This window comes from Perissodus microlepis, chromosome 7 (genome assembly GCF_051167445.1).
Source record: "Perissodus microlepis isolate ML-2025 ecotype Zambia chromosome 7, ASM5116744v1, whole genome shotgun sequence".
Classification (NCBI taxonomy): Eukaryota; Metazoa; Chordata; class Actinopteri; order Cichliformes; family Cichlidae; genus Perissodus; species Perissodus microlepis.
This window is the reverse complement of record NC_140467.1, coordinates 2,546,935-2,558,730: the sequence shown is the minus strand read 5'-3', so window position 1 is coordinate 2,558,730 and position 11,796 is coordinate 2,546,935. Positions and strand designations below refer to the sequence as shown.

The following is an 11,796-nucleotide window of genomic DNA, read 5'->3' as shown; positions in this document are numbered from 1 at the left end:
AGCCAGACGTTAATTGATTTAGTGAGGCTGTTGTGGCAAAGGATTTGGCGCACACAGCAGTACAAGGTAAATGTTTATTCACTGTTGCTTTTTAAGCTGTTTGTTCTCTGCAGCTGAATATGTGCTTAGAACAGTTCTGTCCTGTTCTCTCTCTCTTCTCTGGGCTCCAGCAGTTACTCAAATAGGGAAGGCTTAATAACACAATGCCTGCCAGGACACCACACACCTGGACCCACTGGACCACCCCTCCACTGCATCTGAGATACATGTCACACCATCATCTCACTCACAATTTCGTTAAAATAAAATAAAAAATTTAAATTGCTCGTTAATCTATAGTCAATCTATAGTCGGTCAAAAGTTGTCCTTAAAGTTGGGAAATTACTGTTACACCAGTCAAAACATGAAAAAACCCACAACTTAGCTCAATAAGATAAATATCTCAGAATGAAAAAGTACACTAAAGAATGAGCTCAACTAAATTTAAAATATACAAAAGAGATTTACAAATTCAAAATCTAAACACGATACAATAAAGAGATTAAATCTTAAATGAATTAAAGTATTGTGGCATCAGGTGAAAAAATGTTTTTGCATCTGTAAAATTATGCAGAGTTAATGGAGTTTAGCATTGCAGCACAATCAGGTTTACATAAAGTGGACCAAGAGCCCTTTTATTCACTCACAGGTGACGTCCAAGCCATACAGTCATCATGCATTCCTGTTTTTCTTGCTGCAACTGTTCAATGTCAGTTCTGCGAAAGATAATTCTTAAAAGGTATTATCTGTGGATCTGTGTATTGACAAAGACTACAGGTCGTGACTACATTTAACCTGAGCAATAAAGCTATTTTTACTTGTGGCTATTTGCACAATAGAAGGGGTAAAAAGAGATGACACACCAGTCTAATGAACTTGAATGCTTGCACCTGCACACCTGTGTTTTTCAATATTTTGCACAACACTATATCATAATTATTGTATCACAACATATGGATATATTATACTATATTTTCATGAATCAAATAAACCTCTTTTCAAAATGTCAATTTCTGGATTTTGCACATTAGCTGTTCATTATTATGTCAAAACTGTTTAAACTCCAGGAATTTTGCAAATGTTTTAAAGGTAGAAAAATGTGTACTCTAGTTATTTGTAGTGAGTACTGTAGAATTGCAAACATTTTCCAGGGTAGTCAGCGATGTCATTGCAAAAACACGTTTAAATGGTTTTGACCTTTTTTTTTTAAAGAAATGTATTTTAAATGAGATCGAGTTTGAGCACACTTTAATATAACAGACAGTCGTGTTAAAAACGGCACTAAAAGCTTGTGACGAGATGCTCGATCCTCCAGCTCTGTCCACTGCACTGCTGAATGATGAGTTCATAGTAAAAGTTTGCTCTCTGGGCGATTTCAAGGCATCTGTTTGTTGCTTTGTTTATGATTGCTTGGCCCTGCCACAGTTTGAGAGAAAGTATGAGGCAACAGTGCACAACAAGTGTTTGTAAAAACAATATGTCTAGGAGTATGTCAGTAGGAGCATCTGAACATTTTTGACTTCAGCACCTCCCACCAGTGGCACCTGAAAAGACTGAAGAGACGCCATTTAAACATGATTGTTATCGACCAAGATCTTACTTGTTTGAAGTCCCAGTGCATGTGTAGTTCATTCATTTTTGCCAGTGGACACTCCTGCAGGGTGGGAGAACTTCCAGAGCCTGGATCAACCAGGCAGCGATCACTGTTATAATTGTGAGATGCAATCCCCCCAATGATTATTTCACCATCTGTGTTGTAGTAGCAGTGCTGTTAAAAGGAAAAGTAATAACTTCAAATTATATTCAGTCATATTTATTATCCTGGTAGTTTGGTACTCTACATTACCTGTGGTTGTTGGAAGTGGCATTCATGCAGGATGGGGATATTTCCTGGAACAGGTCCTTGGTCCACACAGTGGTTCTTAAGAAGGTCGTTCCGTAACTGGAGTGTCAAAATTGCTTATTTGCTTTGTACTGAATCATATACTTACTGTGTGGGTACAGTTTCTAAAAAAATATATTTAAATCTCCTGGGCTTTGCTACTACATGTTTTTTAAAATTTACCACATTTAGAGTCTTAAATCATGGAAAGCCTCCTGAAATACAACTGAACTTTTAACACCACCACATTTCTTATCTTGAACTTACTCTAATAGATATTTTTGTCCTTGTGACAAAGTGCTCAAAAAGCAAAATAAAAAGCCACTTACCACACCATAACCCAACATGTTATCCCATGTTAACAGACTGGTGTAGACATTTTCCAAGTACCATTTGAAGGGTTTACATTTAAGCTTCTCTCTGAGCTCCTTCCTCTGAGACACATCACCAATATCGACCATGTGATCCTGTGTGTCAGATGTCACACCAGAAAGCATGATTTCCACAGTAACATTCTTATTTCTAAAAGAAATGTCATGAAATGAATGCTGGCTAAAACAGCTGTGTTTACTGTAGTTTTTGTGAAAAACTGTCAGGTATGAGGTAATAATGTGGCAGCGTTACCTTGGAAAGCCTTTCCCCCTCTACAAAAGTGTCATTTTGGCTAAAATGATCAATAAGAAGAAAATATTGTATAGACTTATATGGTGAACTTTTAAATAGAACAATACATTTAGGGACAAAACAGCCAACCACTAAAAGGAAGCATCTCTCCTGAATAAATAGGACAAATAGTATGCCAGGTACAAAAAAAGTTGAAGAAAGACATTCCTCAGTTTAAGCTTGTAATTGTTAGTGTAAGCTAATTTGCATTATAAAGTAATTTATAATATAGGCCAGGGGTCGGCAACCTGCGGCTTTTTTGTCCTTATACTGCGGCTCGGCGTGGTTTGAGAAAATAAATTAGAAGTATTTAGCTGAAGTGTATTTTATTTGTCTTTAGTTCTTTTTTTAACTTGTAGTTCTAAATTGGAAGATTATTGTGATATTGAAATATAAAAATAAAATTATATTTTATTATTTTTCATCGCTCAAAATAAGCATCACACTCGCGGAAGCCGGTGTACCCGCCGAAACGACGTGAATTTATCGAGACTTTCAACCCCAGGTAGGCCAATTATGGATCTTCGGATCCACATTATGTCAGCAGCTGTTCTCCACCGTGAACTATGTTAAAACAAACACCGCTCACGCCTCACAGATGACAGCTTACAGTCCTGCGTAAAGATGAAAGTGATTTCGTACAGCCCCGATTTGCAGACGCTGTGCGCAGAGCTTCAGGAGCAGAAGTCCCGTTGTAAACATACCACAGCAGACCCGATGATGTTTCCATGAACACGCTTTTCAACATCTCTTTATTAACCACTTTTCACACACGGTTGCTGTACGCACACAGCCGGCTGTAGCTTTTCAGCTCACAGCTCGACACACACCAACACAACAGCAGAGAGAGCACAGAGTTTAAAGCGGCGAGGCGTGATTGCGGGTGCCAGTGTTGCCAACTTAGCGACTTTGTCGCTATATTTAGCGAGTTTTCAGACCCCCTTAGCGACTTTTTTTTCTAAAAAGCGACTAGCGACAAATCTGGCGACTTTTTCTGGTGTTATTGGAGACTTATTTATGACGACTTTTTGACGTGAAAGCGGGTATCGCTTTTACTCTCAACAAGCAGCGGGTGCTGCCGTGGGTACCTCGCCCGTTCCAAAGCGCTCACGGGCGGAGAATAGTCCTCCCCAGCTGCTATCAGGGCAGAAGATGTTCACACCTATGCGTCCGAACTGCAAATGAATCGCGCATGAGCGAAGCCGCTGCTCTCGCACTGACTGTAACGCAGTCAGTTCTTTTACTGTTATGCTGTTTTGTGGATCACGAGGTTTAAAACTACCTATACACACACACACACACACACACAGTAACTCCACCAGAGTGCCTATTTCGGGTCACTTTTGCCGGTCCAAGCCCGGGTAAAGGAGCAGGGTTGGAATTGTGACATTAAAAAACAATAATTGCTAAAATTAATTTAATTTGTAGTTAAATTTAAATAAAATAAATAAATTCTAAATGCATTTAGAACGTTTTTACTCACTTTATGTCTCTTCCATGATGTTATTTCTCTCTCCAACAACGTAGGTTACAATTATATTAGCATGACCAATTATGCAAATTAGGCGATGATGTCATTTAGCGACTTCTAGCGACTTTTAGGACAACCAATAGCGATTTTCCTTACTGAGGAGTTGGCAACACTGGCGGGTGCCGCTGAGGTGCGTCCGACTCCCCTGCAGCGGCACTGCAAACCACGCCCCGCCACACACATTAACCAGGTAAAATACATATTTAGGCAGAAATTTGCAAATATCTATTTTTTTTAGCAGCATAGTGCTTTTTTTCCAATTACTTTTTAAAAGTCAGGTCAAGGCTTCAAAAGCCCAAAGGCGATATGAGGGTGGCGGCTCACAACAGTTTTTGTTTGCTACATGGATCATTTTAGTTCAGCTGGGTGTCTTTCCTTTTGTTATATTTCTTTAAGAGTTCAAAATGTGTTAATTACATAAATAAAATGTAATTTTCTCTGTAGCACTTCATGGATTTCATAAGCAACACACCTTAGTTGCTCTGTGGATTCTTTTAAAAAGCAGTTAAAAACGTTTCTTTTCAAACAAGCCTTTTGTTGATCTACGTATTTTATATTCTTTACATTATTTACATTTGATCTTTTACATTGCGTATAATGTCTATTGATTGTATTGTTTATTTTAATCTTTGTGTACAGCGCTTTGTGACTGCCTGTCTGTTAAAAGCGCTTAATAAATAAACTTTACTTACTTACTTTAGTTGTTCACACAAAGCATAAAGGTAAAAAAACCCAATATATGCAGTGTTATCTTCATTTTAGATGTCAAAAAGTATATGCGGCTCCCAGTGTTTTCTTTTGCGTGGTCCAAGTGGCTCTTTGGGTGTTAAAGGTTGCTGACCCCTGATATAGGCTATACATACTCAGCTGTGATGATCCAGATCTGTCCATATAGAAATAAACTTTAATGGATACCTACTATTCTTATGTTCGGGTCCATATCTATATCCTTGGACTCTGTTAGAGTAGCCTTGCAAGATTTGCAGTTTGTGTTTGTGTGGGTCTCAAACTTAAATGAGCTGTGGGCCCCTGCTGGCACTGTCATGTCATGTGAGGGACACTTTAGTGTTCAAGTAGTACAAAAAACCCCAACCAAACAAACAAGAAAACACTCACAAATATTTCTGAAAATGTAGTCTTTCAAATACTGTATAACAAGACAAAATTGCAAACGTGAACACAACTTTTTTCCCTCCCTCTTAACTAACTGAAGTGTTTCATTGAAGTACCAAATCAGGGCTCGCAAAATTTCAAAATCTCTGGTAGCCCTTCGGGCAGACACTCTTCAGTTTTTGGTAGCCCAAAATAAATTTAAGTAGCCTGAAAAAAAGAGGACAATTTTTTGATTGACTTAAAAAATTGTTAAAACACAAATTACAACAACTGTAAAAAAAAACACAATCATCAACTCAAATATTTGGTTCTAATTGAACAGAAATTTCTATGAACTTGTAAGAACTGTGTAGAACATGGATCAGTCTGTGTCAGATCCTGAATCTGACATTTCCACTGAAGTCACGGGTAAGAGGTAAGTGGAACCAAGATCTAGGCCATTTGCTTTGTTTGCAAAGGCTGCTACGTTTTGCCAAAGATAGTTCACTCTTTGCAACATCACGCTGTTCTAAACAGCTTTTTCTTCTGCGTTTCTTCTGGACTTCTTGTGCTTGGTTTATTTTTAGTAGTTTTTTTGCAATTGGCGTTTGTTCTGGGAAAGATACTGCAGACTGAGCAATAATGCATTTCTTGCATTTCTCATGGGTTCTAATGGGGTCTTTCTTAAAATGACTGGTCCCAGTAACAAAGGTGCTTGTCGACTCAGAAATTGAGGGAAACTCAAGACACACCCAGCAGAACATTATGTTATTTAGCTCGTCATATTCCAGCCACAGAAATTCTTTTGTCCATGAAACCAAAAAAAGCTGCGCTTTTGTTTTTGCCTCATAGCCTGATTTGTCATATCTTTTCCGTTTTGTGATCGGCTTTTCTGATTGGCTGTCCCTTCTTCACCCTGACCTGTCTTATTTGGCTCTGCAGAACTAAAATACCTGCGTAAATCCATCTGCTTTTACACAGGCACTTGCATAATGATCAGCGATTCTCTGCGCAATCAACCTGTATCACATGTTTAAGCTTGCTGCGGGAGATTTCACTTGTCACGTTTGAATAGTAAGCTAATGAGTGATAAGACGATGTCAGAGGAATTGGTGCGCAATTAATCTGTCACTCACCAGTCAGTAGCTGCCGCTCTCTATTCACAGTTTGCGCCATCGCAAAGTGAAAGTGAAGCAAAAAACAAGCGGAAATTCAAACGCGATTTCAATATGTCACATACTGACAGCTACGTTTGCCAAAGAATGCAAAAGCATTGACATATTTTTTCTTCCTATGACAGCCTGACGGGCAGGGCTGAGATGGGTTTTGGTAGCCCGACCAGAAAAATCGCTAGCCCCGGGACATCGGGCTAGCGATTTTGCGAGCCCTGCAAATAAACACTTGGTCCTCTCTTTCTGGCCAGACATGTGGCAGCACTTCTGCTATCATTTGGTTTCTATTTAACAAAATAAAAATGCAGAAATAAGTGTACACATTAGTTTTTGACTCTGTCACTGAACTAACACAGCCAATCCCTCAACATGTTTCTCTGCTCATATTGCCTTCATATTAACATCTATAAGGGCCACAAGTAGGGGTGACGTGGGCCACAAGTAGCCCCCGGTTTGAGACCCCACCTACAGCAGACCATGGAAACTAATACCATTAAGCTCGTGGCACACTGTTTTTGTGCTGATCTTAATGCCAGATGAGGTTTGAAACTCTCCAGTTTCTGAGTCACCAGTGTTGGTGGCTTTTACACACTATGTGTCATCCTATATGGTGACTCCCCCAATAACTTTATACAGCCTCACCTTTTGTCTGAAGTAACATGTTATATTTTCCATTAGACTCCCCTCCCTCAAAGCCCACTTTCGATGGATTAGCTACCATTTTCTTATCAGAACCCAGTGCTTGAAAACCCCGCCTCCTCATGTCTGCAGTGACCATATAAGGAAATCTGTGCCAAACGGACATAATCTTAGCACAAGACTGGAAACAAACATTGCAAATTAAGCTAACAGGGGTTGCATTTACACATACTGAGCTAATTATTTCGAAATCTAGTCACATTTCAGATGAGTATCCAATACATAACAGAAAAAAGCAAGAGTGCAGTAGGTACAATTTAAATTAATAAATGTGTGTGAAGAAGTTGAATTAGGTGAAAACACCTTTAGATCATTAGCACACATGATATGCAGTATTTTTAACAGACAATGTTTCAAGAATACAAGATATTACACCGTATTCATGTGAAGGACAGATTTCACATGTTCTGTTTATAATCTAATGTAAAACACTGAAGAATACATATATACTAAACTAGAGATGGCACGATACCACTTTTTTTTATGTCCGATACCGATATCATAAATTTGGATATCTGCCGATACCGATATGAATCCGATATAGTGTGTTTTTAATCAATAAAACTGTTTTTTAATATCTTGCTGCTTTTTGTATAAGTTAATACTCAAGTTAAAAAAACAAACAAAACAAAAACAATAAAACTATTCTGTTATACCTGTATGCAAAAAAATACACTGCACCCAAAATATTTCATAGTTCAGCAAAACTGATCAATCTAATAAACTTAAACCTGCTCCATCCTCCCTATTCTGGTATTTTAAAGAGTAAGCAACCTAACTAATAGGGTTCTAAAACTCCCAGCAAAAAAAATAAAAAATAGGGAACCCCCCCACCCTCCACCTCATGATGCTTAATCGACGTAATCAACTTTAATTTGATGCAGTGTGAAAAACAATGCACAGAAATAAATTATTTTTCAAGAATAATTAAATAGATTCAACATCTTTCTTCAACAGATTTGCAGACTGCACAGATGGTACTTTCCCAAAGGAAAGAGTACTATAGCTTACTAGGGTATATTAGACTTAACAGTTACTATATACAGTTATGGACTTCTATACATTTTACATCAGATTAAAACTTTGGGTGTAAGATTCGGATAATTTTTTATTAAAAGCTCAACATTTTAAATGAGAATAAGAAAGAAAAGTATGTCTTTGTGCCCCCTTTTCCCTGTTCATGCCCTATCGGCCCCCCTGGCTAAACTTTGCTAGATCCGCCCCTGCACAGTTACCAGCCGTCAGCTGCGTAGAAAAAGATCCTGGTCTAGAAAGTAATATTAAATACATTCTAACAACAGCTTATCAAGCTTAAACGTGCTGCTGTTGTTCAGCCGCTGGTTTCCTCTTTCTGGCGCGAAGTGGGACAAAAACAAACAAGAGAGACGGACAAAAAAGCCGATCAGCTGATCGTTGATCAGTTTCACATTGAAGTAGCAGCAGGAGAGAGAGAGGCAGTCGCTCCAGGTATCGGTTGTTAAGCTTAACGCGGGAATGCTTCACAAACATTCAGAGATGAGCTTACACACTTGCTTTACTTCTCTCTGGGATAACTTCCTCAGAGATGAAATGCTGGTTTGGTAGAGAGGCTACAAATACACACAGCTGCTCTATCACGTGAGCACACTGCTGCCACGTGCTACGGGTATGAGCCGAGTTATGCCGTGATATTTTATGGATCGGATTACATTTTTTATTTCTCTCCGATATGCGATCCAGTAATTTACGTCAGTATCGGACCGATACCGATACGTAATATCGGATCGGTCCATCTCTATACTAAAGATAAACTTTAGATTATAAATCATCATACAAACCTCCAGTGGGACGTTCCACGCGATAAATACATTTTTCTTGTATTCATCTAACCAGATATCTGCCACCCTCAGAGCATTTCTTCTCATGGCAGGGCTGAGATCAGGTGCATATGGTTTATGGGCCCTCTCGATGTGGGCTATCCTCGAGCAGGGCACAACCTCTATACTTCCTCCGCACAGCCACACCTGAGTAGACACAGATCAGATGGCCGTGATCGGCAAATCTTCAATCTTAAATAGTTTAAAAGCGTGGACTATAATATTATTACTAATAACTTACACGAATTCCAAGTTCAACATTTTCCCCACCATAAACTGTCATCCCACCATCCAGCCCACCAATTTCTCCAAGAAAAGCTCTGTCTGCTGCAAAGATTCCCATAACAGAGGGACTCCTGTGCAAAAACCAAAACATGAGGTTTTTTTCCCAACAATTCTCTACCTATATTGTCTGCAATCCAATGTCACTTGAGATACATTTTGTGATGCTGTCTCTATCGCCTCTTTGCTTGCACGCTTCACGTACTTCCCCGGTTGTGATTCATCCATCTTCTTTACCCACTCAGAGCTAAAGGGCTCGTATGTGCACCACATTGCCCAGTCAAAGCCATGAGAAAATGGGATATATCTTTCCACGTGTAGGTCATCAAAATGGACCTTATCAAAGACAGGGGACACTACAACAGTCCTGTCAGCTTTGATCCTGTCCAGCAAAGGTTCTGCCCTGCAGAAGAGGAACAAATAAGACACCAATGATCTCAAGAGAACTTTCCAGTATGTCATTTTTCTGTTCAAAAGATTTCATCCAAAATTACTGTTTTTAATCTGAACTTGAAGCGCTAGCAAAAGAAATAACTCATTAAATAAGGAGGCAAATGGGTACTTCCGATTGGTGGAGGATGTGTTCCTCAACTGCCTTCCTACTTTACTCTTGTTTTCCTGGGGGGAAAAAACAAACCATAAAGTTAAAACATGTACTTACCATCCTTCTGTGGCTTCAATATGGGCATCTAAAATGGCCACAACGTCAGCTGTGGCATGCTCCCAACCGGATATCCGGGACTGTGATAAGCCCATTTGTTGTGCATGTCTCACTTTCTTCATTAATCCAGGCATCTCTTTGTTAATTTGATCTATGTAGTCTTGTAAGGGTTTTCCAAGGTCATCTGGAATTGAAATAGAGATCTGTGACAAAGCTGATGTAGTTCAAAATACTGAGTGACATTAGCGAGGACTATCTTTGTAAGCTTACTGTAACTGCTGTAGTCATCCACCAGAATGATTTCTTTCAGCAGCTTCTTTGGAGTGTGGGTGATTATACTTTGTATTGCTCTCTTAATGACAGACAGGGCCTCATTTATGTAGATGAGTATCACACTGATGCTCGGCAGATCTTTGGGATATTTCTTTGCCAGACATCTAAACGGCGTGAGATGGTGTGTATTAGATTAATGTTTTAGTAAGCTCAAACAGACCATTAGCCCAGCCCCGTTTTTCGAGGTTTACTTGGGAGTAGTGAGATAGTTTTAAGCTCTTCTAGGACAAAGGATGACAACATTGGAATTTACAGCAGAAAATAAATAAATAACTAAAAATACTTGACCGTCATGGATCTCATTAACAAAATGTACCTGCTATCTCTTGTGTCTTGAAGCTTCCTGTCAAGTGGCAGCTGGTTACTCAGGAAGGCATTGTATCCATAAATCTGAAACAGACCTTCAGCTTCCTTCTGCTCTTGTTCTGTCAGGCCATCGCCCCACTTGGTAAACAGGATGGAGTTTGGGTATAACTTTGACATAATGATCTTCTCTTCTTCTTTGTCCACATTTTTTAAAATGGAATTTGTGAAATTCTTTTGACCTAAAACCTCGGTTAGCTTTGCTTTTGTGGAGGTTGAAAAACAGAAGGATGAAAACTGTTATTCATGGTTGGGGCAAAAGAAGAAGAAACCGGCTAACAGAATTGTTTCGACTTATCAAGTGCTCTTCAAAAACTCGTCACACAGATCAAATCTAGCATGCATCTTTCCCCCTTTTGGGTTCCTAACATTGAAAAAGAAAAAAAAATGTAATTTTACATGAGTTTGCAATTAAAACAACACTCCACCTTCATCATGGCCATATTTGTTATGATTAAATACAACAACCAAAACATGAGCAGGGTAAAGCAATGTCTATAAAAATGAAAAATGGATGAATATGCTTGATTTGAAGAGCAATGCCATATAAGATGGACCAAGCTGTGTTTAACAGCAACATTCGCCAAGAAAACTAAACACAGGAAACCTTAGTGGACAATCCTTTTTTTTATGCAATGAATAGCATTAAAGAAAAGGCATTGAAAGGAGATTTCTCATTGGTTGCAACCCTTATAGTTGGCAGTCTTGGCTTGCTCTGTCTCATTCAGTTCTGCTTTCAGGTAATGGTAGCAGTGGTGGCGATGTAGAATCCCAATAGCCTTTTGCTCTACACTGGAAGCACATCCTCCAGACCAACCACCAACCAACACCACCATGACTTAACAGAGCAGCTATTCACAAAAAGAGAGCCATGAGATTGGGAGTACACATTTACTTTTGACACACATACATTTCTTGTGAATGGTGGATTTTTACAATGTGATAGCTAATAATAGGTTAAGCTATTTCACTGAAGGGTAACTTTATCAATAATGTTGAAAAGAAGTCAGCGTGTGAGAATGTGAACTTTGAAACTGATACTCACTCAGTTTGTTTAGAGTCTGTTCGATCCTCTCCAGTTTTCTCTTTAAAAGTTCTTGATCAGCTACTCCCTCAGGAATAGATTTTCTGGGTGTACAACTTCTATTTGTGTAGATGATGAAAATGTATAGTGACAACAGAAATGATCCGATTATTCCAACTCTTCGTATGTTTACCTTCAT

The 11,796-nt window shown here is 38.9% G+C and overlaps 1 protein-coding gene across 1 annotated transcript; it reads right to left on the bottom strand.

Annotated features, from left to right (window-relative positions):
• Positions 1-1,320: 1,320 nt before the first annotated feature.
• LOC146382269 (putative polypeptide N-acetylgalactosaminyltransferase 8) lies at positions 1,321-11,796 on the bottom strand. Its single transcript, XM_084932499.1, has 11 exons — positions 11,619-11,796; positions 10,527-10,776; positions 10,148-10,314; positions 9,878-10,061; positions 9,422-9,619; positions 9,176-9,290; positions 8,896-9,081; positions 2,251-2,388; positions 1,886-1,981; positions 1,640-1,807; positions 1,321-1,455 (listed from the first exon to the last, which is right to left on the bottom strand). The coding sequence occupies exons 1-11, from the start codon at positions 11,794-11,796 to the stop codon at positions 1,321-1,323; spliced, it is 1,815 nt and encodes a 604-aa protein (XP_084788625.1).